Genomic DNA, 26,141 nt, shown 5'->3' with positions numbered 1-26,141 from the left:
CACCCCCACTGTACACAATCCCAATGGACCAAACCCCTTCCCCATTCACTCCCACTGTACACAATCCCAATAGACCCAAATCCCGTCCCCATTCACTCCCACTGTACACAATCCCAATGGACCAAACCCCTTCCCCATTCACTCCCACTGTACACAATCCCAATGGACCCAAACCCCTTCCCCATTCACTCCCACTGTACACAATCCCAATAGACCCAAATCCCGTCCCCATTCACTCCCACTGTACACAATCCCAATGGACCAAACTCCTTCCATTTCAGGTGGTGGTGTTTTAAATAAACAGTGCAGGGAGAGTCTACTAGCAGTTCCTATGCACCCAGGCTGCTGCTAATGCCCCTGTAGCTGGCAGGCAGTGATCACCTCCCTCTGAACCTTCATTCCCCACCAGCTGAGAATTACGACAGCCTCTGCTCAGCATCTCCCTGCCCAAGGAGGCTTAACTGGGAAGTTAGGGAGGGATCTGCACCATTCCTCTCCGTGGTGCTGAATGTCACTGCGCCAAGGAGATTGTCATTTCCTTGTCCTGCCCTCCTCTCCCGAAGGCGCCGACAGTTGCTGGGGTACAGGCACCTCTGATGCCTCACCTCGCGTCCGACATTCACGGGTGACTGCCGTGCAACTCTTGCCGGGCTCTTCAACAGCGAGGGCATCACTGCCACATCTACTCCTGTCCGGACACCTGCACTTGGGCGGCAGGAGTCACTGGACGGTAATCAGGAACAGGAACCCGAGCCGATTCTCCCTTCCTTAAACTGGGGCATTGGGAGAGGGCTGGGATTGTGCCTGGGAATATATAACAGAAGAGATTGTGTGCATGAGGAGAGGCAACTTCAATCGAAACAAGAAGAATCAAGAGCAGCCTAAATGTCAAATATTTATTTTAATAGATGTCTTTTTTTTTTTAAAGCTTCGATAGATTTGAAATAAACTTTCCCCCCCACCCCCACACACGATCTCCATGGTTTTAGTGCTCAGGACTCCAGTTTAGGATCGGTCCTGGTTTTAAAAAGTGCTGTACACTGAAAGCTGTATCCGTAGTCAAGCTCTGCCATGTAACTCGAATCCATAAAGCACCGGCTGGATACAGGGCTCCAACTGGGATTTCTTTCTTTTTTTAAAAAATTATTCTGCGGTTCACGTCACGTGCAGATTTGAGTCTTAGTGCAGGGTCAGTCACCAAAAGAAAACAGAGAAAAGTGCTAGGAGATTCTCTCGGCTTCGCCGGTCACGAGTCTTGCGAGCAATCGGGAGAGAGAGAGAGAGGAGGCACTGGGGGAATTCCGCTCATCCGGCCTCCCCAGAGCCGGCTGTTTTCCCCAAAGTTTTCCGTTTCCCCTCCCCGAGTGAGGATTTGATTCGCTCCGTGGTCCTCTAACCATGGCATCAGCTTGCGTGCTGAAGTCTCACCGAGTTTTTCCTCGGTGCCAATCTTCCGTGTAAACCCTGGGTAGAAGGCTGCTTATCAAAAAGTACTTTTCGTTTTATATAAATCGATATATATATATATATATATTTTTTTTTTTGCAATTAAAAGAGCTTTCCCTTGGCGGCAGAGTTCGTAGCGGTTTAGTGTCATGCCTTGTGGATGGAGTATTTCCCCTTCTGTAGCTGGCTGACGTACAACTTGGTTTTGCTGCCATCTAACCTGCGGAGCCAGACCTCTCCTGTGCTGACAGCCGTAATCGTTGCACTGTTGGAGCAGAGAAAGAACCGCGTCTGTCAACAAGATGCCGAAACGAGGTGCCCAGGTTAGTTCCAACAGGCTCCGGGGGGAGGGGAGCTTAATCGGTTGTTACTTGGGTTCATAGCAAGTCCCAGCAGCGTGTGGCACCGAGTGGGTGGCTGCAACTGCCCCAATCTCAATGGGGCAGAAAGAAGGACCTCCGACCAATCCACTCCAAAGCCCGATGGGTCAGGAGGTGAAGTGTCCCGTCAGGTTTGGTCCACGCTAATCAGGACGGCCTCGGGTTCGAATGCCCACTCGTGGAGGGGTGCAGCTCCACCAGCGCCAGCCCACCCCAGGACCACAATGCACACATCACAGCCAACCCCCTAAATCCTGTCCTCACCCAACATTCACACACCCGGGCACTTTCTAGGGTTGTACTCCCTGGAATTTAGGGGTGATTTGATCGAAGTTTTCAAGATGTTAAGGGGAACAGATAGGATAGAAAGAAATTATTTCTGCTGGTTGGGGAGTCTAGGACTAGGGGGGGCAGTGTCTAAAAATTAGAGCCTGACCTTTCAGGAGTGAAGTTAGGAAACACTTCTACACACAAAGGGTGGGAGAAGTTTGGAACTCTCTTCCACAAACAGCAATTGATGCTGGGCCAATTGTTAATTTTAAATCTGAGATTGATAGATTTTTGTTAACCAAAGGTATTGAGGGATAAGGCGGGTAGATGGAGTTAGGTGGCAGATCAGCCATGATCCCATTGAATGGCGGAACAGGCTCGAGGGGCCGAATGGCCTACTCCTGCTCCTATGTTCTATGTTTCTAACAGGCTCGAGGGGCTGAATGGCTTTCCCTCCTGTTCCGATGCTGGATAGCGATCAGGATTGGGGACCCTGGATGATTATTTTCCGCTCCCTGGACCGGGGGGGGGGGGGGCGCGTTGCACCCGCTTGCAGTGCCCCAACCGCCGCACAGATCAACTGACTCAGCGTGGAGTGGCAATCAAACCTGGGTCCTTCAGACCCAGGAAACAGAAACACCGGGGGGGGGGGGGGGGGGGGGGCCTGGTTCGCTGCACGTCACCTACATCCACGACACCCCGTCGAGCTGTGCTGCAGGTGATGCACATCGAGAGGCATTCAGCGGGTAACTTGCCATGACGCTGTGTGGCTCTAAGAATTCAACGACGACTTGATGCTGATGTAAAAAAAACACACTTTACAGGAAAGAGAGAAAGCAGAGTGGAGGGAGGAGCAACTGAAGAGGAGGCTTTAGAAAGCAGAGTGGAGGGAGGGGCAACTGAAGAGGAGGCTTTAGAAGGTAGAGTGGAGGGAGGGCAACTGAAGAGGAGGCTTTAGAAAGCAGAGTGGAGGGAGGGGCAACTGAATCGGCGCAGATCAGTGACTACCCCCGTCCGCTGAGCTGAAAGAGGCTGCACAGGGACAAGAGGCATTGTAAAAAAAAAAAACAACTCAAGGATTACAACTGCTCTCAGTGGGCCCTGGGCTCGCGAGGGGATGTAATCAGCCAGGGCTCCTGCTCCTGACTGCTATCCAATGAGTGACCCCTGGTGGAAAAGCGTGCGAGTCTGTGAGATAGAGTGCGAGTGAGTGTGTCAGTCAGGTAAGGCCAGGATCACTCTCAGCTCCCTCTCCCCATGAAGAATAGCCTGCTGACACAGTGTGTAGCTTCACACATGCAGAATTGGGGGCAGATAGCAGGAGGGGGGCACCCATCAAACCAGCGCCTTCATAGTGTGGTGGTGGGTGGGCGGGGCGGGGCGGGGCGGGGGGGGGGGGGGGGAAGACAGAAACACACAGAGTGGTGTAGAGTGCGAGAGTGCTTACTGTGAGGGTGCTTCATCCTTTATCTCCAGTACGATGCTCTGCCCCTTGATGTACCAGTCTCCCTCGTAGAACAGTCTTCCGTCCTCACACCTGGCCACGTACAAATGCTTCTCTTGTTTGGGCAGAACTGTGGAGGGAACAGACGCGTTAAACTTTTCCATTCTCTGCCTCTCTTTTACTATGCTTTCTCCCGAGTCCATCTTATAATTTTGCTAGAGTCAAGATTGGCTACCGACCAAAATTAACGACAGCCAAAATCAATGCATTAGTAAACATTACAGCCAGCCTGGCTCAGTGGATAGCAGGAGTCGGCCATTCGGCCCCTCGAGCCTGCTCCGCCATTCAATAAAATCATGGCTGATCTTCGACCTCAACCCCACTTTACCGCTCGATCTCCATATCCCTCGATTCCCCTAGAGTCCAAAAATCTATTGATCTCAGCCTTGAATATACTCAACGACTGAACCTCCACAGCCCCCTGGGGTAGAGAATTCCAAAGATTCACCACCCTCTGAGTGAAGAAATTCCTCCTCATCTCAGTCCTAAATGGCCGAGCCCTTATCCTGAGACTGTGACCCCTGGTTCTAGACTCTCCAGCCAGGGGAAAACAACCTCTCAGCATCTACCCTGTCAATCCCCCTTAAAATCTTATGTGTGTGTTAAGGTTGTGGGTTCGAGACCCACTCTCAGACTTGGCGTGACACTCCAGTGCAGTACTGAGGGAGTGCGGCACGGTCGAAAGGTACCGTTCTACAGATGAATATTAAAGGCCCCACAACACCATTGGGAGAAGAGCCGGGGGGGGGGGGGATGTTCTCCTCGTGTCCTGGGGCCAACATTCCTCTCTCAACCAACAAGAGTAACTGGTCGTTCACGTTTGCGGGATCTTGCTGTCTGAAAAATAGCTTTGCCCATTTGCCTACTGTACAACATTTCAAAAAGTAATTGGACGCAAAGCTCTCTGGGATGTTTCTGAGGTGTGACGGACACCTTCCGTATTACAGATTGGAGTCATGTTAGAGATTCCCACAAACTCTAAGCGGAGTATAACAAGTAGTTCACATTTAGTGGGAGGGAGCGAGGGGTCCTCTGCTGGGGTTCGGATGTCAGGTGGAGACTGGGTCACACTCGGTTCTGATGCCCACTCGCCCTCCCACTTGTGAGGGTGCCCACCCACATCGTCAGCAGTGGCTCAGTGGGTAGCACTCTCGCCTCTGAGTCAGAAGGTTGTGGGTTCAAGTCCCACTCCAGAGACTTGAGCACATAAAGCCAGGCTGACAGTCCAGTGCAGTACTGAGGGAGCGCCGCACTGTCGGAGGGGCGGCGCTGAGGGAGCGCCGCACTGTCGGAGGGGCGGCGCTGAGGGAGCGCCGCACTGTCGGAGGGGCGGCGCTGAGGGAGCGCCGCACTGTCGGAGGGGCGGCGCTGAGGGAGCGCCGCACTGTCAGAGGTGCTGTCTTTCGGATGAGACGTTAAACCGAGACCCCCGTCTGCCCTCTCAGGTGGACATAAAAGATCCCAAGGCACTATTTCGAAGAAGAGCAGGGGAGTTCTCCCCCGGTGTCCTGGCCAATAGTTATCTCTCAATCAACATCACTAAAAACAGATGATCTGGTCATTATCACATTGCTGTTTGTGGGAGCTTGCTGCCGCGTTTACTACATTACAACAGTGACTACACTTCAAAAAGTACTTAATTGGCTGTAAAGCGCTTTGGGACGTCCGGTGGTTGTGAAAGGCACGATATAAATGCAAGTCCTTTTTTTCCCCCTTTCACTTTAGACTATTTTCTAATACTCGCCGTCTGGGCTCACACATGGAGCAATGGCCACTGGGGTGCGGCAGAGGAGAGTGGCCATGGTGGTATCTGCAGGGTTGGCATGGTGGCCAGTTAGGAAGCCGATCTGCCCTTAATTTAGCACAACACTGGCAATCTCAGACAAAGTGAGAGAGAGCTGGTGTGGGAAATAGAATCAGGTCAGACGGGGGCAGTCAGGTTCGTGCTGAGGGTTTTCAACTAAAGGGGGAAACGAGCTGTGGAATAAGTTCCCAGGGAAGGACACTGGAGTAGACAGTGTAAGGGGTGGGGGGAAATCAAGAAACCAATGTAGGGGTTTGTGGACCGAAAAAGGCCCACGGGGAGAAGGCGGGGGCCCGAGACACACGGGGAGAAGGCGGGGGCCCGAGGGACACGGGGAGAAGGCGGAGCCCGAGGGACACGGGGAGAAGGCGGGGGCCCGAGACACACGGGGAGAAGGCGGGGGCCCGAGGGACACGGGGAGAAGGCGGGGCCCGAGACACAAGGGGAGAAGGCGGGGGCCCGAGGGACACGGGGAGAAGGCGGGGGCCCGAGGGACACGGGGAGAAGGCGGGGCCCGAGACACAAGGGGAGAAGGCGGGGGCCCGAGGGACACGGGGAGAAGGCGGGGCCCGAGGGACACGGGGAGAAGGCGGGGGCCCGAGGGACACGGGGAGAAGGCGGGGGCCCGAGACACACTGGGAGAAGGCGGGGGCCCGAGGGACACGGGGAGAAGGCGGGGCCCGAGACACAAGTGGAGAAGGCGGGGGCCCGAGGGACACGGGGAGAAGGCGGGGCCCGAGGCACACGGGGAGAAGGCGGGGCCCGAGCGACACGGGGAGAAGGCGGGGGGCCCGAGGCACACGGGGAGAAGGCGGGGCCCGAGGCACACGGGGAGAAGGCGGGGCCCGAGGCACACGGGGAGAAGGCGGGGCCCGAGGGACACGGGGAGAAGGCGGAGCCCGAGCGACACGGGGAGAAGGCGGGGGGCCCGAGGCACACGGGGAGAAGGCGGGGCCCGAGGCACACGGGGAGAAGGCGGGGCCCGAGGCACACGGGGAGAAGGCGGGGCCCGAGGCACACGGGGAGAAGGCGGGGGCCCGAGGGACACGGGGAGAAAGCGGGGGGGCCCCGAGGGACACGGGGAGAAGGCGGGGGGGCCCGAGGGACACGGGGAGAAGGCGGGGGGGCCCGAGGGACACGGGGAGAAGGCGGGGGTGCCCGAGGGACACGGGGAGAAGGCGGGGGGGCCCGAGGGACACGGGGAGAAGGCGGGGGCCCGAGGGACACGGGGAGAAGGCGGGGGCCCGAGGGACACGGGGAGAAGGCGGGGGCCCGAGGCACACGGGGAGAAGGCGGGGGCACGAGGCACACGGGGAGAAGGCGGGGCCCGAGCGACACGGGGAGAAGGCGGGGGGCCCGAGCGACACGGGGAGAAGGCGGGGGGCCCGAGCGACACGGGGAGAAGGCGGGGGGGCCCCGAGGGACACGGGGAGAAGGCGGGGGGGCCCCGAGGGACACGGGGAGAAGGCGGGGGCCCGAGGGACACGGGGAGAAAGCGGGGGCCCGAGGGACACGGGGAGAAGGCGGGGGCCCGAGGGACACGGGGGAGAAGGCGGGGGGGCCCGAGGGAGAAGGCGGGGCCCGAGGGACACGGGGAGAAGGCGGGGCCCGAGGGACACGGGGAGAAGGCGGGGGGGCCCGAGGGACACGGGGGAGAAGGCGGGGCCCGAGGGACACGGGGAGAAGGCGGGGCCCGAGGGACACGGGGAGAAGGCGGGGCCCGAGGGACACGGGGAGAAGGCGGGGCCCGAGGGACACGGGGAGAAGGCGGGGCCCGAGGGACACGGGGAGAAGGCGGGGCCCGAGGGACACGGGGAGAAGGCGGGGCCCGAGGGACACGGGGAGAAGGCGGGGCCCGAGGGACACGGGGAGAAGGCGGGGCCCGAGGGACACGGGGAGAAGGCGGGGCCCGAGGGACACGGGGAGAAGGCGGGGCCCGAGGGACACGGGGAGAAGGCGGGGCCCGAGGGATACGGGGAGAAGGCGGGGGCCCCGAGGGACACGGGGAGAAGGCGGGGGCCCCGAGGGAGAAGGCGGGGGGCCCGAGGGAGAAGGCGGGGGGCCCCGGGGAGAAGGCGGGGGGCCCCGGGGAGAAGGCGGGGGGCCCGAGGGAGAAGGCGGGGGCCCGAGGTGCACAGGGGGAGAAAGCAAGGGCCCGGGGCACACTGGGAGAAGGCGGGGGGCCCGAGGGACATGGGGAGAAGGCGGGGGGCCCCGAGGGAGAAGGCGGGGGGGCCCGAGGGACAGGGGGGAAGGCGGGCCGGAGGCACACGGGGAGAAGGCGGGGCCCGAGGGACACGGGGAGACCCGAGGCACACGGGGAGAAGGCGGGGCCCGAGGGACACGGGGAGAAGGCGGGGGCCCGAGACACACGGGGAGAAGGCGGGGGCCCGAGGCACAAAGGGGGGCGAAGGCGGGGGCCCGAGGGACACAGGGAGAAGGCGGGCCCGAGGGACACGGGGGAAGAAGGCGGGGGCCCGAGGCACACGGGGAGAGAAGGCGGGGGCCCGAGGGGCACGGGGAGAAGGCGGGCCCGAGGGACACGGGGAGAAGGCGGGGGCCCGAGGGGCACGGGGAGAAGGCGGGGGCCCGAGGGGCACGGGGAGAAGGCGGGGGCCCGAGGGGCACGGGGAGAAGGCGGGGGCCCGAGGGGCACGGGGAGAAGGCGGGGCCCAAGCGACACGGGGAGAAGGCGGGGGCGCCCCGAGGGACACGGGGAGAAGGCGGGGGGGCCCCGAGGGACACGGGGAGAAGGCAGGGGCCCGAGGGACACGGGGAGACCCGAGGGACACGGGGAGAAGGCGGGGGGGCCCGAGGGACACGGGGGAGAAGGCGGGGCCCAAGCGACACGGGGAGAAGGCGGGGGCGCCCCGAAGGACACGGGGGCCCCGAGGGACACGGGGAGAAGGCGGGGACACGGGGAGAAGGCGGGGGCCCGAGGGACACGGGGAGACCCGAGGGACATGGGGAGAAGGCGGGGCCCGAGGGACACGGGGAGAAGGCGGGGCCCGAGGGACACGGGGAGAAGGCGGGGCCCGAGGGACACGGGGAGAAGGCGGTGCCCGAGGGACACGGGGAGAAGGCGGGGCCCGAGGGACACGGGGAGAAGGCGGGGCCCGAGGGACACGGGGAGAAGGCGGGGCCCGAGGGACACGGGGAGAAGGCGGGGCCCGAGGGACACGGGGAGAAGGCGGGGGCCCGAGGGACACGGGGAGAAGGCGGGGGGCCCGAGGGAGAAGGCGGGGGGCCCGAGGGAGAAGGCGGAGGGCCCGAGGGAGAAGGCGGGGGGCCCGCGGGACACGGGGAGAAGGCGGGGGGGGCCCGAGGGAGAAGGCGGGGGCCCGAGGCACACAGGGGGAGAAAGCAAGGGCCCGGGGCACACTGGGAGAAGGCGGGGGCCCGAGGGACACGGGGAGAAGGCGGGGGGCCCGAGACACACGGGGAGAAGGCGGGGGCCCGAGGCACACGGGGAGAAGGCGGGGGCCCGAGGGACACGGGGAGAAGGCGGGGGCCCGAGGGACACGGGGAGAAGGCGGGGGCCCGAGGGACACGGGGAGAAGGCGGGAGGGCCCCGAGGGCCCGAGGGACACGGGGAGAAAGCGGGGGCCCGAGGGACACGGGGAGAAGGCGGGGGCCCGAGGGACACGGGGAGAAAGCGGGGGCCCGAGGGACACGGGGAGAAGGCGGGGCCCGAGGGACACGGGGAGAAGGCGGGGCCCGAGGGACACGGGGAGAAAGCGGGGCCCGAGGGACACGGGGAGAAGGCGGGGCCCGAGGGACACGGGGAGAAGGCGGGGCCCGAGGGACACGGGGAGAAGGCGGGGCCCGAGGGACACGGGGAGAAGGCGGGGCCCGAGGGACACGGGGAGAAGGCGGGGCCCGAGGGACACGGGGAGAAGGCGGGGCCCGAGGGACACGGGGAGAAGGCGGGGCCCGAGGGACACGGGGAGAAGGCGGGGCCGAGGGACACGGGGAGAAGGCGGGGGCCCGAGGGACACGGGGAGAAGGCGGGGGCCCGAGGGACACGGGGAGAAGGCGGGGCCCGAGACACAAGGGGAGAAGGCGGGGGCCCGAGCGACACGGGGAGAAGGCGGGGGGCCCGAGGGACACGGGGAGAAGGCGGGGGGCCCCGAGGGACACGGGGAGAAGGCGGGGGCCCGAGACACACTGGGAGAAGGCGGGGGCCCGAGGGACATGGGGAGAAGGCGGGGCCCGAGACGCAAGTGGAGAAGGCGGGGGCCCGAGGGACACGGGGAGAAGGCGGAGCCTGAGCGACACGGGGAGAAGGCGGGGGGCCCGAGGCACACGGGGAGAAGGCGGGGCCCGAGGCACACGGGGAGAAGGCGGGGCCCGAGGCACACGGGGAGAAGGCGGGGCCCGAGGCACACGGGGAGAAGGCGGGGCCCGAGGCACACGGGGAGAAGGCGGGGCCCGAGGCACACGGGGAGAAGGCGGGGCCCGAGGCACACGGGGAGAAGGCGGGGGGGCCGAGACACACGGGGAGAAGGCGGGGGCCCGAGGCACACGGGGAGAAGGCGGGGGCCCGAGGGACACGGGGAGAAGGCGGGGGCCCGAGGGACACGGGGAGAAGGCGGGGGCCCGAGGGACACGGGGAGAAGGCGGGAGGGCCCCGAGGGCCCGAGGGACACGGGGAGAAAGCGGGGGCCCGAGGGACACGGGGAGAAGGCGGGGGCCCGAGGGACACGGGGAGAAAGCGGGGGCCCGAGGGACACGGGGAGAAGGCGGGGCCCGAGGGACACGGGGAGAAGGCGGGGCCCGAGGGACACGGGGAGAAGGCGGGGCCCGAGGGACACGGGGAGAAGGCGGGGCCGAGGGACACGGGGAGAAGGCGGGGGCCCGAGGGACACGGGGAGAAGGCGGGGCCCGAGACACAAGGGGAGAAGGCGGGGGCCCGAGCGACACGGGGAGAAGGCGGGGGGCCCGAGGGACACGGGGAGAAGGCGGGGGGCCCCGAGGGACACGGGGAGAAGGCGGGGGCCCGAGACACACTGGGAGAAGGCGGGGGCCCGAGGGACATGGGGAGAAGGCGGGGCCCGAGACGCAAGTGGAGAAGGCGGGGGCCCGAGGGACACGGGGAGAAGGCGGAGCCTGAGCGACACGGGGAGAAGGCGGGGGGCCCGAGGCACACGGGGAGAAGGCGGGGCCCGAGGCACACGGGGAGAAGGCGGGGCCCGAGGCACACGGGGAGAAGGCGGGGCCCGAGGCACACGGGGAGAAGGCGGGGCCCGAGGCACACGGGGAGAAGGCGGGGCCCGAGGCACACGGGGAGAAGGCGGGGCCCGAGGCACACGGGGAGAAGGCGGGGGGGCCCCGAGGGACACAGGGAGAAGGCGGGGGGGCCCGAGGGACACGGGGAGAAGGCGGGGGCCCGAGGCACACGGGGAGAAGGCGGGGGCCCGAGGCACACGGGGAGAAGGCGGGGGGCCCGAGCGACACGGGGAGAAGGCGGGGGGGCCCCGAGGGACACGGGGAGAAGGCGGGGGCCCGAGGCACAAAGGGGGGAGAAGGCGGGGGCCCGGGGAGAAGGCGGGGGCCTGAGGGGCACGGGGAGAAGGCGGGGGCCCGAGGCACAAAGGGGGGAGAAGGCGGGGGCCCGAGTGGCACGGGGAGAAGGCGGGGGCCTGAGGGGCACGGGGAGAAGGCGGGGGCCTGAGGGGCACGGGGAGAAGGCGGGGGCCCGAGACACACGGGGAGAAGGCGGGGGCCCGAGGCACACGGGGACCCGAGGCATACGGGGAGAAGGCGGGGGCCCGAGGGGCACGGGGAGAAGGCGGGGGCCCGAGGCACACGGGGAGAAGGCGGGGCCTGGGGGACACGAGGCGAAGGCGGGGGGGCCCGAGGCACATGGGGAGAAGGCGGGGGGGCCCCGAGGGACACGGGGAGAAGGCGGGGGGGCCCGAGGGGCACGGGGAGAAAGCGGGGGGGCCCGAGGGACACGGGGAGAAGGCGGGGGGGCCCGAGGGACACGGGGAGAAGGCGGGGGCCTGGGGGACACGGGGAGAAGGCGGGGGGGCCCGAGGGACACGGGGAGAAGGCGGGGGGGCCCGAGGGACACGGGGAGAAGGCGGGGGGGCCCGAGGCACACGGGGAGAAGGCGGGGGCCTGGGGGACACGGGGAGAAGGCGGGGGGGCCCGAGGGACACGGGGAGAAGGCGGGGGGGCCCGAGGGACACGGGGAGAAGGCGGGGGCCTGGGGGACACGGGGAGAAGGTGGGGGGGCCCGAGGCACACGGGGAGAAGGCGGGTAGGTGGGGTTGATCCATTATAAAGGTATGGGCCTGATGGACATTTTCTATTGCCAAGAATCCTTATATGGGAGGACGAGAGAGAGAGAAAGGGGGTAGGAATGGAGGGTGAGGGGCCGGGGGGAGCAGAGAGCGTGAGAAAGGAGGGAAGCAGAAGGCAAGACAGAAAGCGAGAATGAGGTGGAGGTTGGGTAGAAGGAAGAATTTTCTATTAGCTATGGTGCAGGGACAAGCCCAACATTTCTACCCACCTGTGTCACTTAACAGCTGGGACGAGGCCTTTGCCTTCTTACCATGGGCTGTTTCAGAGCCTGCACCTGGGGAGCAAAGGAATAGAGGCCGAGTTATCTCGAGTCACTTTACCTAAACACAGCCCGTACATGCACGGGTACACAAACCCTACTTATACAGAGCCTCCAATTTGCACGGGTACACAAACCCTACTTATACAGAGCCTCCAATTTGCACGGGTACACAAACCCTACTTATACAGAGCCTCCAATTTGCACGGGTACACGGCCCCTGATATTGCACTCTGGACTCCGAGAGACTCTGAATACAGAAGTCCCCTGATATTGTGTGTTCAGAGCCTCTCGGAGTCCAGAGTGCAAGTCCCTGATATTGTGTATTCAGAGCCTCTCGGAGTCCAGAATGCAAGTCCCTGATATTGCGCTCTGTCTGGGCTCTGCGAGGGGCCCAATACACCCACCGAGGCCCACTGAAGCCTTACCATCTGATTTTCTTTTTTGCTGGGTGACGACTGCTTTCGCCTGCAAGAAAAAGAAGAGATTCATCAGGTACCTGCCACATCATTCTACTCATCGACACTGACGGGGTACTGGTTACACACCCTCGCCAGCTTCTCATACCGCCTACACCCTCCAACTTGAGAACTGTGATCTCCCTTCTGCACTGTACCAGTAAATCTAGGCTCCATGGTTGGCTGGCCTGGAGCAAGAGAAAACAAAAGGTTACTATGGTGGCACCGCTTTCCCAGAAAGCCCCCTATTAAACCTAAAGGGCCTCAAAATGAGCGATACAATTCCTGCTTCATTGCACCTTCAGCCCACTTAATCACATACTCCCTGTTTCCAACCACTCTGGCTCCAAGCCCACTTGGACTGTTCCCTCAGGGCAAGGGCGCTCAGTAACCTGTGCGCTGGCTCCGTACATTGTCCAGTAGCAAGGAGGGAAACCCAATTATCTCTGTGCATGTGGAAAAAGTTGCTGATCGGAGACTGCACTGGGACTGGGGCCGAAGCTGCAAATGCCCCTTCCTGCACCAGCTGAAGGGGCCCAGGCAGATCCCAGATCCGCACACCAGCACTAGCCAAGAATACACACATTTCGCGACTCTGCGATGGTGGCTGGGAATTTGTGGGGGGAAAAAATCGCAGGCAGGGCTCGACCAGATTTCCGACGGGCACTGCAGCAAGCGAGGCTCTCCATCAGTGGCACGGCCCGGTAAAACCCACCTCGCCCACACGCAGTGACCCTCCCTCTCTACTAAACTACACCGCTTCCCCTCTGAACCAAGTGAAGACCCTGGCCCTGTCCACTCACCACGTAAAACGCGCACAACAATGCAGGACCTGGAATGGAACAGACAGCGCGAGGATTGAGGAGAGTACAGAGAATCGTGAGTGTGTGAGGAACCAGAGCGCCGGCAACGTGGGGAATGAAAGGATTTGAGAGAGCACAGGATGGAGGAGTGGGGAACGAGCATGAGAAATGGGGGGGGGGGGGCGGTGGTGAAGGGTGATTGGGAAAGAGTGCGGGGACTAGGGAGAGCACGGGGAATCAGAAACGTGGATGAACTAGGAAAGTGCGGGTTAACAAAGTGAGTGGGGATAACTGGGAAAATGTAAAAGAATGGAGCGAGTCCGGGGATAGGGGAGCGCGAGGGAGAAGGGGAATGTGTGAAAGAAACGAGGAGCACGTGCGGGGAACTGGGAACAAGTGGTAAGGGAGCAAAGGGATTGTGGGCAGTCGAGGTTGAAGTCAGCAGCAGATTTTACCTTTTTGATTGCAGCCCAGTCCTCCAAGATATCGATGTCTCGTAGCATGTAGACAATGTACGGACGTGCACCGACGTTAAGGAATGAAGACCAAACCAGAGAATTTTAACCCTTTTCTGCCTATGCTGCTCAAGAATTCCCCTTCCATCCCACACCATACCCTGAGAAAGGGGGAATATCTGTCCAGTTAAAGGGGCATGTTCTTCCCCTCGAGTAACTCCAGTTAAAAGATGCATTTATACAGCAACCTTGCATCTCAGAAACACCTCAAAGCTCTTCCTAGACAAAGAATGAATCAGAAATACAGTGACGCTTGTTATGCAGGGAAACACGGCAGCCATTTTGTGCACAGCAAGATCTCACTAACAGCAGTGCGGTGAATAACCTGTTCAGCTAGTTTTGGAAGGAGAGAAAGGTAATGAGGGGCAAGCTGTTTAGTGAGAGACTCAAAGCACAGACGAGTAGGCTGCCCCTTGATTCTGGAGCAGAGGGTGTGGGGAACAAGCAGTAATCCAGAGTGGGAGGAGTGGAAGGCGTCAGTTGGAATATACATCTAAGGGCACATCTCAGACCGTCACTGACCACCGGGAATTGTAGGAGAGCGAGAGGTGATTGGTCGGATCGCTTTACCTGCCATTCTGCTGGGAGATCGCAGATACAAGACACCATCCTTTAAATATTAAAAAATTGAACAGTTTCTGACTCCGCTGCACTAACTACTGCTGCCACTAGAGAGAGCTCCAACATCACATAGCTGATGGAGGCCTCTCGTTACACAGAGCAGTGCAGTCAGCATCAAGAAACTCTCATTTATATCCAGCCTTGTATGGCCTCAGGACGCCCCAGAGCGCTTCACAGCCGAGGAAGTACTTTTTTGAAGTGTAGTCACTGTTGTAATGTAGGAAACGCGGCAGCCAAGTTGCGCACAGCAAGCTCCCACAAACAGCAATGTGATAATGACCAGATCATCTGTTTCAGCGATGTTGGTGAAGGATATTGGCGAAGGATATTGGCCAAGGCACCGGGGAGAACTCCCCCTGCTCTTCTTCCAATAGTGCCCGTGGGGTCTTTTACGTCCACCTGAGAGAGCAGACGGAGTTTGACGCCTCATCAGAAAGGCAGCACCTCTGACGGTGCAGCGCTCCCTCAGTAGCACTGGGAGTGTCGGCCTCGATGATGTGCTTAAGTCCTGCAATGAGGCTTGAATCTTTGACCTTCTGAGCCAGCAATGAGGGCGTTACCACTGAGCCACAGCCAACATCTAAAGCACCAGGACATAGAAACATAGAAGATAGGAGCAGGAGTCGGCCATTCGGCCTTCGAGCCTGCTCCGCCATTCAATGAGATCATGGCTGGTCATCCAAATTCAGTACCCTGTCCCTGCTTTCTCCCCATATCCCTTGATCCCTTTAGCCTTAAATCAAATCAAATCAACTTTTATTGTCATTGTTAGTGCATATATCCAACTCTTTCTTGAATATATTTAATGAACTGGCCTCCACCGCCCTCTGTGGTAGAGAATTCCACAGGTTCACCACTCTCTGGGTGAAGAAATTCCTCCTCATTTCTGTCCTAAATGGCTTACCCCTTATCCTTAGACTGTGACCCCTGGTTCTGGACTCCCCGGCCATCGGGAACATCCTTCCTGCATCTAGTCTGTCCAGACCTGACAGAATTTTATAGGTTTCGATGAGATCCCCTCTCAATCTTCTAAACTCCAGTGAGTATAAGCCCAATCGACACAATCTCTCCTCATACGTCATTCCTGCCATCCCAGGTATCAGCCTGGTGAATCTTCGCTGCACTCCCTCCATGGCAAGAACGCCCTTCCTCTGATAAGGTGACCAAAACTGCACACAATACTCAAGGTGCGGTCTCACCAAGGCCCTGTACAACTGTAGCAAGACATCCTTGTTCCTGTACTCGAACCCTCTCGCTACGAAGGCCAACATACCATTTGCCTTCTTAACCGCCTGCTGCACCTGCATGCTTACCTTCAGCGACTGGTGCACAAGGACACCCAGGTCTCTTTGCACTTCCCCTTCTCCCAATCTATTGCCATTCAAATAATAATCTGCCTTCCTGTTTTTGCCACCAAAGTGGATAACCTCACATTTATCCACATTATAGTGCATTTGCCATGTTTCTGCCCAATCACCCAACCTGTCCAAATCGTACTGGAGTTTCACGACATCCTCCTCACAGCTTACCCTATTGGACTGTCGTTTTTTTTAATCAGGTGAAGTGTCCCAATCTTTGGCACAAGGTGTGGGCACCTCTAATACCAAGCTAGCCAATGATTGGTCTGTTCTCACTGTCCCAATAACCACTCGTCAGGTGGGACTGAGTCCCCCCTCTCAATCTTCCCTCCCCTACAGGGATAAGACGGCAGCTTCCACTCTGTACAATCCAGATCAGGCACCAAACCGGAACTCAATCCATGTTCGGTGTAATCACAAACTCTCTAGCTTGGTGGGCACGCACGGCAAGGCAGAGGAGGGCAGGGGACAGGAAGTGTTGAATTAACCTCTTTTACACAGTGGATGGAGAGTACATGGCATAGACTGTAGAGAGGCAGTGGAGAGGCACAGCATCAACATGGAGTTGGATAGATACCCGGCAGAGGAAGGTACTGGGGGCGGAGGGGAGAGAGAAAGAAGAGTATACAAGATTTTTCAAACTTTCAGACGTTGGGGTAATACTGTGATGCAAAGGCTTATAAGATGCAAGTGTACATATGTATATTGCATACATTACATAGAATCTACAGCACAGAAACAGGCCATTCGGCCCAACTGCTCCGTGCCGGTGTTTCTGCTCCACACCAGCCTCCTCTCACCCCATCAGCATCACCTTCTACTCCTTTCTCCCTCAGGTTTCTCTGGCTTCCCTTTAAGGGCATCTATCTACGCTAGTCACCTCAACCACTCCCTGTGGTAGTGAGTTCCACACGGAGTGTAGGTCACGATAGGGAGTTAACACGGACTCTCCAACCATGCTCACCGCCAGCGAGGCTCTGGGTCAGCCGCGGAACTTCACAGAATGACCCCCCCTATGTGTCATAGTGTTGTAACCCAACAACGCCCGTTGAAATGCAGGGGAACAGGGGCGGGTGTGCAAGGATATCAGACACCGTCGCTGCCTTCTTCTTCTTCTCTGGTTTAAAGGTATCGCACTTCTTCTTGTTCCGTTTCCCACGGGCTTCCTCATTCCACCATTCTGACAAAAAAAGGAAACCGTTAAACCTAACGCAATTACCTGAAGCGGCTTCCTGTGTTCGTTCATAAGAGAAGGGCCAAAGGAGGCCATTCAGCCCATTCCTGCTACAGAAACCTACAGCGCCCCCACCCCCATCACATAACTGCCCCTTGAAGGGCTCCGGAGTTTATCGGTTCTGGTCCTGGTACCACTGTGTCAAGAAGTCGCTACCTCTGTCTCCTTGCCCCGCAGTTGTGGTTTAACCTGAAATACTGACTCGGGATCACCCTTTCCGATCGTCTTTTAGTCACTTCCACAAGGGTAGCTCCAATTCAACTCTTTTAAGGCTGAAGTGTCCATATTTTTCTAACCTTTCCCAGAACTCAGTTCCCTGGGATCAGCCTCACGGCCCTTCTCTGCTTCGCTCCCAGGACTTGGACACTGCCTTTGTGCCTCAGAGCCCCGAACTGAACACAGTATTAGGGCAGCACGGTGGCATAGTGGTTAGCACTGTTGCCTCACAGCGCCAGGGACCCGGGTTCAAATCCAGCCTCGGGTGACTGTCTGTGTGGAGTTTGCACATTCTCCCCGTGTTTGCGTGGGTTTCCTCCGGGTGCTCCGGTTTCCTCCCACAGTCCAAAGATGTGCGGGTTAGGTTGATTGGCTATGATAAATTGACCCTTAGTGTTAGGGGGATTAAATACGTGGGGTTACGGGGATAGGGTGGGATATGTGTTGGTGTAGGGGTTACGGGGATCGGGTGGGATATGTATCGGTGCAGGCTCGATGGGCCGAAATGGCCTCTATCTGCACTGTGGGGTTTCTGTGATTCTGTGCAGGCTGACTGCAGCACAGTGCCAATTACACTCTCCTGCTCTGGTGACATAGCTCGGCACTTGGTGAGCTCTGGTGTGTAGAGGCCAGTATGAAGTTTCCACAAGCCCGATCTCTCGCTGTACCTGCAGTATGTCTAGTCTGGCCTGGCCTGTACACCATCACCAAAACACAATTCTGGACTTGATCCCGGTGCAATCACCGCCCCCCCCCACTTCAACATTTTCCCTCTCTCCTGAAGGCACACTAATACAGACCAGGGCATGAACCAGGTCAGGAGATGGGGAATTACAATTAGCTTCAGTGCCTCTGGGTCAGGCAGAGGTGAGATCCACCAGCAATCTTGGTCACTATCCAGTGACCAACGCTCGACAGTGCACGTGTGTCGACATTGGAGGAGTGCAGGATAATGCTCAGCTGTGATATCCCCCCCCCCACTCCGCCCTCCCCAATTCCCGCCGACACTCACTGAAGAATAGCCACTTGGGTGAGGTACCATGGAACCGGTAACCCTGGCAACTGCCAAGGCCTTCAGGATAGGAGGAGGGGAAAGTTGCGTAGAATAGGGAACAACAGGCAACGGGACACTGACCGGAGGTGATGTCTACACTCTGCTTGTCCTCCTCCAGTCGCTGAATTCGCTCCAACAGCTCGTTCCGCATGTTATCGAACAGCAGCAGCTTCTCACTCTGAGCCCGCCATCCAAATAGAAAGAGGGAAGATTTAGCCCTTTAAGAAGCAATCTGTCTGCAAACGTGCCTGTTTAGAGCAAATTACAATTTGTGGCCTCAAACGGACAGGCCGCTTTAAACACAGCCCCAATTATCGGCAGAATAGCACAGCGCGCTACACGGAGTGCGTGCAAAGGGCTGCCCAGGTCGTGCGGAATAGCGTACAGGTGCCGAGGAACGGGTGACTTTGTAAGCAACGTTCCCGTTAAAGCTGCGTGGCCGCGCAGCGGTCTAAAGGTCCCGCCGCAGCTTTAAAATGGAAAAACCGCGCCTGCGCGGAAATTTGAATAGGCCGCGCGGCCCCTTTAAAGGGGTCAAGCACCCCAAAAAATAATTTGTGGGAACATTGATTGATGGGTACTCGCTTTCGGGATCGGGTGGACTGCTGACTCTTTTCTGGGCCTGTCCTTTCCCACGTTCCTCTCTGCACCTTCAGTCGCCAGCCCTAATAACCCCTCTCCCATTCTGACGAAGGGTCATCGACCTGAAACGTTAACTCTGTTTCTCTCTCTCCGCAGATGCTGCCTGACCTGATGAGTGTTTTCGGTTTTTATTTCAGATTTCCAGCATCCGCAGTGTTTTGCAATTCTCAGCTGTGTTTGGGATTTCCGTTTAGTTTGATTGACAAATCAACACATTAAACGATACAAGGTTTAGAATGAAATGGAAGAGGAGGTGGGGGGGGGGGGTGCTGTCCCACCCTCCCTACTGCCCTTACCTCCAGATGTTGCCGAGCTCCCTGCAGTTCACACTCGTACCGGTTTCGGATTACCTCCAAGCACAGCTCTTTATATACTCCTGTCAGACGTAGAATTAGGACAAGGTTAATCTCTCCAAGCTGTAGTATCTTCAGCCCACACAATCACCCAAAGCTGGTCTCCGACACAGCCAACACCATAAGCTCGCTGCCCACGCATCGCGCGGTACAGCCCGGCTGCCCTCCCTGTTCAATAGCAGCATTCTGCCTGCAATAAATTTCTCCACCACGTGATGCAAACTGTCATACAGGTGTCCGCCCTCCCCTGGTATCTCTCCATGTCATACAGGTGTCCGCCCTCCCCTGGTATCTCTCCATGTCATACAGGTGTCCGCCCTCCCCTGGTATCTCTCCATGTCATACAGGTGTCCGCCCTCCCCTGGTATCTCTCCATGTCATACAGGTGTCCGCCCTCCCCTGGTATCTCTCCATGTCATACAGGTGTCCGCCCTCCCCTGGTATCTCTCCATGTTATACAGGTGTCCGCCCTCCCCGGTATCTCTCCATGTTATACAGGTGTCCGCCCTCCCCTGGTATCTCTCCATGTCATACAGGTGTCCGCCCTCCCCTGGTATCTCTCCATGTCATACAGGTGTCTGCCCTCCCCTGGTATCTCTCCATGTTATACAGGTGTCCGCCCTCCCCTGGTATCTCTCCATGTCATACAGGTGTCCGCCCTCCCCTGGTATCTCTCCATGTCATACAGGTGTCCGCCCTCCCCTGGTATCTCTCCATGTTATACAGGTGTCCGCCCTCCCCGGTATCTCTCCATGTTATACAGGTGTCCGCCCTCCCCTGGTATCTCTCCATGTCATACAGGTGTCCGCCCTCCCCTGGTATCTCTCCATGTTATACAGGTGTCCGCCCTCCCCGGTATCTCTCCATGTTATACAGGTGTCCGCCCTCCCCTGGTATCTCTCCATGTCATACAGGTGTCCGCCCTCCCCTGGTATCTCTCCATGTCATACAGGTGTCTGCCCTCCCCTGGTATCTCTCCATGTTATACAGGTGTCCGCCCTCCCCTGGTATCTCTCCATGTCATACAGGTGTCCGCCCTCCCCTGGTATCTCTCCATGTCATACAGGTGTCCGCCCTCCCCTGGTATCTCTCCATGTTATACAGGTGTCCGCCCTCCCCGGTATCTCTCCATGTTATACAGGTGTCCGCCCTCCCCTGGTATCTCTCCATGTCATACAGGTGTCCGCCCTCCCCTGGTATCTCTCCATGTCATACAGGTGTCTGCCCTCCCCTGGTATCTCTCCATGTTATACAGGTGTCCGCCCTCCCCTGGTATCTCTCCATGTCATACAGGTATCTGCCCTCCCCTGGTATCTCTCCATGTCATACAGGTATCCGCCCTCCCCTGGTATCTCTCCATGTCATACAGGTGTCCGCCCTCCCCTGGTATCTCTCCATGTCATACAGGTGTCTGCCCTCCCCTGGTATCTCTCCATGTCATACAGGTGTCCGTCCTCCCCTGGTATCTCTCCATGTCATACAGGTGTCCGCCCTCCCCTGGTATCTCTCCATGTCATACAGGTGTCCGCCCTCCCCTGGTATCTCTCCATGTCATACAGGTGTCCGCCCTCCCCTGGTATCTCTCCATGTCATACAGGTGTCTGCCCTCCCCTGGTATCTCTCCATGTCATACAGGTGTCCGTCCTTCCCTGGTATCTCTCCATGTCATACAGGTGTCCGCCCTCCCCTGGTATCTCTCCATGTTATACAGGTGTCCGTCCTCCCCTGGTATCTCTTCATGTCATACAGGTATCTGCCCTCCCCTGGTATCTCTCCATGTCATACAGGTGTCCGCCCTCCCCTGGTATCTCTCCATGTCATACAGGTGTCCGCCCTCCCCTGGTATCTCTCCATGTCATACAGGTGTCTGCCCTCCCCTGGTATCTCTCCATGTCATACAGGTGTCTGCCCTCCCCTGGTATCTCTCCATGTTATACAGGTGTCTGCCCTCCCCTGGTATCTCTCCATGTTATACAGGTGTCTGCCCTCCCCTGGTATCTCTCCATGTCATACAGGTGTCCGCCCTCCCCTGGTATCTCTCCATGTTATACAGGTGTCTGCCCTCCCCTGGTATCTCTCCATGTCATACAGGTGTCCGCCCTCCCCTGGTATCTCTCCATGTCTCAACCTAAACCGCAAGGCTTTTCAACTGAATTTGTATCGAACCTTGGTTAGACCGCACTTGGGAGTACTGTGGACATTTGGACATCAGCATATCAATTTTGGAGGAGAACACAAGAATTTTAGGACCTGAAAAAGGCGGTTAGGCCAAACAAGCCTGACCTTTCCACATCAATCACTCCCATACTTTCACCATATCTCTCAACCCCTTTCCCTGGAATGCTTGTTGGGGGTGAAGACATTAATGCAGGAGGGGGCAGTTTTTATGGCCATCGGTGGGACCTGGCGTCGGTGCAGCAACGGTACGTCTGGTCAGACATGTACCGTGCCATTGAAAGGCTCCACCTAGGAGGTTCCAGACCAAGGATCTGAAAAAAAAGTGTCTTTCTCTTCCGACCCTAGTGGCACGCGAGACGACCCATTTCTGCCACTGCTTTTACACCCACAAGATCGTGAGGCAAGGCAGGATGGGTGATGCACGTACACTAGTATTTCTTGTGGCTCTCCAGAACACAAACTTCATTCTCAAGATGTGGGCGTCGCTGGCAAGGCCCAGCATTTATTGCCCATCCCTAATTGCCCTCGAGAAGGTGGTGGTGAGCCGCCTTCTTGAACCGCTGCAGTCCGTGTGGTGAAGGTGCTCCCACAGTGCTGTTAGGGAGGGAGTTCCAGGATTTTGACCCAGCGACGATGAAGGATCGGACGATATATTTCTAAGTCAGGATGGTGTGTGACTTGGAGGGGAACTTGGAGGTGGCGGTGTCCCCATGCGCCTGCTGCCCTTGTCCTTCTAGGTGGAAGAGGTCGCGGGTTTGGGAGGTGCTGCCGAAGAAGCCTTGACGAGTTACTGCAGTGCATCTTGTAGATGGTACACACTGCAGCCACGGTGCGCCGGTGGTGGAGGGAGTGAATGTTTAAGGTGGTGGATGGGGTGCCAATCAAGCGGGCTGCTTTGTCCTGGATGGTGTCGAGCTTCTTGCGTGTTGTTGGGAGCTGCACTCATCCAGGCAAGCGGAGAGTATTGCATCACACTCCTGACTTGTGCCTTGTAGATGGTGGAAAGGATTTGGGGAGTCAGGAGGTGAACTTTTAGTCATCATATCTATATATTGGGGGCACACACTTCCCGTTGTCACGATTTTTGGTCACACTTGCGTGTCAGCGTTTACCACTACTTAACTGGTTCAACATTAGCCACTCAATTTTGCTATGTCAACGGTCACGGTGCAGTTACAGGCTCTGGCCACTAGGTGGCTCCACGCAGTGTATTCCTGAAATCTCTATCCAACTCGGTCACCACCTCGTACATTAAAAAAAATATTTGGCAACTGAGCTTGGGCATAAAAATGACCCTCCCTTGCCCCCAGTGATACACAGAACACCCCCCCCCTTCCCCCCCACCCACAGATCCAGTTTGGGGGGGGGGGGGATCAGAATACCCCAATGATGCTACCATTACCTGCTACCTCAGTTCTGATTTTCATATTCTTCTGCAGGACAGCCAGGGGCTCCAAGTACTCGGTTGCTTTCTCTGCAATCACCTCGTCCAGTTTGGCTTCAACCTGGCTCAGTCTCTCTTTGTACAGTCTGCAAAAGAGAAGCCTCCGATTTTACCCTCTGTTCCCATTTTACTGTCTCACGAGTAAATTCTCCTCCCAACTTTTTACCGAGCAATTTTTCAAACTGCGGCAAGTATTTATTTGCTGGTTTTCGCTCTCCTTTCCTAAAGGTGCTGACTTTCGCCAGGGTATGGGTTCTGCCCTCCGGTACCTCCGCCAAGTGGTCACTCGTCACGTGCGAGCCTAGATGGTTAGCGCTGGCTGGCTATTCAACGGTGGACAGCATCACAGCTCAGTCTGACTTTGTCCTCACCCAATATCTAAAGGGGGGTTCCGCTCTTAAAACGCAATCCGGTGACTCCTGCGTGCGTGTGTGTTGCGCCCTAGCCTCACACGTCGAGAACGGTCCCTTGGGCGATGAGCCAGAGAGAGTCGTGGAGCCTGTGCTCAGCAGGAAGCAGCACCTTCGGGGGGAGGAGGAAGAGATATATTCAAAAAAAAAAAGTAAATCAGCGTACTGCTCTTTCAGATCCATGAACTGCTTCTCCAGGTCCGACATCTCGTCCAGACACTCAGTGCGGCGTCGCTCACAGTCCTCGTCGTCCATCTCTGCAAAATGGAACGTGCCCGAGATCAGATCGATCGTGACTAACACAGAATAAAAGACCTGAACTTGCCTGTTTTATCACCTTGCTGAAATTACATAGAGTGTAGAGCACAGAAACAGGCCATTCGGCCCAACTGCTCCGTGCTGGTGTTTATGCGCCACACGAGTCTCCTCCCGCCCCTCTTCATCTCACCCCATCAGCATATCCTCCTATTCCTTTCACCCTCATGTACTTATCTAGCTTCTCAACGTCTCAGCATACTTCACACAATGAATGACTGAAGTGCATGGACTGTTTTGTACGCAGCCATCCTGCGCCAGCAACAAGAGCAAGATAAATGACCAGTTACTCTGTTTCTAATGGTGATGGCTGAGAGAGGAGAGCTGGTCCCAGGACACCGGGGAGAACTCAACTGTGGCTAACAAGGGAAATTAGGGATAGCATAAGATCCAAGGAGAGGACATATAAATTGGCCAGAAAAAGCAGTAAACCTGAGGATTGGGAGCAGTTTAGGATTCAGCAAAGGAGGACAAAGGGATTAATTAAGAAGGGGAAAATAGAATATGAGAGTAAGCTTGCACGGAACATAAAAATTGACTGTAAAAGCTTTTATAGATATGTGAAGAGAAAAAGATTGGTGAAGTCAAGCGTAGGTCCCTTGCAGTCAGAATCGGGGGAATTCATAATGGGGAACAAAGAAATGGCTGGCCAATTAAATACATATTTTGGTTCTGTCTTCACAAAGGAGGACACAAATAACCTCCCAGAGGTGTCGAGGAACATAGGGTCTGATGAAAGGGAGGAACTGAAAGAAATCAGTATTTGTCGGGAAATGGTGTTAGGGAAATTGACGGGATTGAAGGCCGATAAATCCCCAGGGCCTGATAATCTACATCCTAGGGTACTTAAGGAAGTGGCCCTAGAAATAGTAGATGCATTGCTGGTCATCTTCCAACATTCAATGGAATCTGGAACAGTTCCCATGGATTGGAGGGTAGCTAATGTTACCCCACTATTCAAAAAAGGTGGTAGAGAGAAAACGGGGAATTACAGACCGGTAAGCCTGACATCGGTAGTGGGGAAAACGCTAGAGTCCATTATAAAAGATGTAATAGCAGAGCACTTGGAAAACAGTGACAGGATCGGACAAAGTCAACATGGATTTACAAAAGGTAAATCATGCTTGACTAATCTACTGGAATTTTTTGAGGATGTAACTGGTAAAATAGATAAGGGAGAACCAGTGGATGTGGTGTATTTGGACTTTCAGAAGGCTTTCGATAAGGTCCCGCATAAGAGATTAGCGTGTAAAGTTAAGGCACATGGGATTGGGGGCAAGGTATTGACTTGGATAGAGAACTGGTTGGCAGGCAGAAAGCAAAGAGTTGGAATAAACGGGTCTTTTTCTGAGTGGCAGGCAGTGACTAGTGGGGTACCGCAGGGATCGGTCCTTGGACCCCAGCTATTCACAATATATATTAATGATCTAGACAAAGGGAACTAGATGTAATATCTCCAAATTTGCAGACGACACAAAGCTGGGTGGGCGTGTGTGCTGTGAGGAGGATGCCGAGAAACTCCAGGATGATTTGGACAGGTTGGGTGATTGGGTAGAAGCATGGCAGATGCAATATAACATGGATAAATGTGAGGTTATCCACTTTGGTAGCAAAAACAGGAAGGTAGATTATTATCTGAATGGCAATAGATTGGGAGAAGGGGAAGTGCAACGAGACCTGGGTATCCTTGTGCACCAGTCACTGAAGGTAAGCATGCAGGTGCAGCAGGCGGTTAAGAAGGCAAATGGTATGTTGGCCTTCGTAGCGAGAGGGTTTGAGTACAGGAACAAGGATGTCTTGCTGCAGTTGTACAGGGCCTTGGTGAGACCAAATCTTGAGTATTGTGTGCAGTTTTGGTCGCCTTATCTGAGGAAGGATGTTCTTGCCATGGAAGGAGTTCAGCGAAGATTCACCAGGCTGATACCTGGGATGGCAGGAATGACGTATGAGGAGAGATTGGGTCGATTGGGCTTTCTTAAGGCTAAAGGGATCAAGGGATATGGGGAGAAGGCAGGGACAGGGTGCTGAATTTGGATGATCAGCCATGATCTCATTGAATGGCAGAACAGGCTCGAGGGGCCGAATGGCCTACTCCTGCTCCTATCTTCTATGTTTCTATGTTTCTATACTCGCTGGAGTTTAGAAGAATGAGAGGGGATCTCATTGAAACGTACAAAATTCTGACAGGACTGGACAGACTAGATGCAGGAAGAATGTTCCCGATGGTCGGGGAGTCCAGAACCAGGGGTCACAGTCTAAGGATAAGGGGTAGGCCATTTAGGACAGAAATGAGGAGGAATTTCTTCACCCAGAGAGTGGTGAACCTGTGGAATTCTCTACCACAGAAGGCAGTAGAGGCCAATACATTAAATATATTCAAGAAGGAGGTGGATATATTTCTTAAGGCTAAAGGGATCAAGGGGTATGGGAAGAAAGCAGCGACCGGGTACTGAGTTTGGATGATCAGCCATGATCGCATTGAATGGCGGAGCAGGCTCGAGGGGCCGAATGGCCTACTCCTGCTCCTATCTTCTATGTTTCTATGTTTCCTTTAACATCAGGCAAATG

The 26,141-nt window shown here is 57.4% G+C and overlaps 1 protein-coding gene across 2 annotated transcripts in view; it reads right to left on the bottom strand.

The window, feature by feature from the left end:
* Positions 1-881: 881 nt before the first annotated feature.
* Positions 882-26,141, bottom strand: part of LOC147092927 (breast cancer metastasis-suppressor 1 homolog) — a 52,677-nt gene continuing 27,417 nt past the window's right edge. For both annotated transcript variants that reach the window (XM_085976239.1, XM_085976240.1), the window contains 10 exons: positions 23,425-23,515; positions 22,807-22,934; positions 19,170-19,249; positions 18,313-18,409; positions 16,815-16,907; positions 13,689-13,753; positions 12,401-12,440; positions 11,922-11,987; positions 3,544-3,670; positions 882-1,711 (listed from right to left, as the gene is read on the bottom strand). In XM_085976239.1, the coding sequence (XP_085832365.1) occupies positions 1,594-1,711; positions 3,544-3,670; positions 11,922-11,987; positions 12,401-12,440; positions 13,689-13,753; positions 16,815-16,907; positions 18,313-18,409; positions 19,170-19,249; positions 22,807-22,934; positions 23,425-23,515 (905 nt within the window). In that variant the 3' untranslated portion in view covers positions 882-1,593. The remainder of the gene's footprint in view (positions 1,712-3,543; positions 3,671-11,921; positions 11,988-12,400; positions 12,441-13,688; positions 13,754-16,814; positions 16,908-18,312; positions 18,410-19,169; positions 19,250-22,806; positions 22,935-23,424; positions 23,516-26,141) is intronic.

This window comes from Somniosus microcephalus, unplaced genomic scaffold (assembly GCF_052327205.1).
Source record: "Somniosus microcephalus isolate GS21.2 unplaced genomic scaffold, FLI_Smic_1.0 unresolved_chr2, whole genome shotgun sequence".
Lineage (NCBI taxonomy): Eukaryota > Metazoa > Chordata > Chondrichthyes > Squaliformes > Somniosidae > Somniosus > Somniosus microcephalus.
This window is presented reverse-complemented; position numbering and strand designations above follow the sequence as displayed.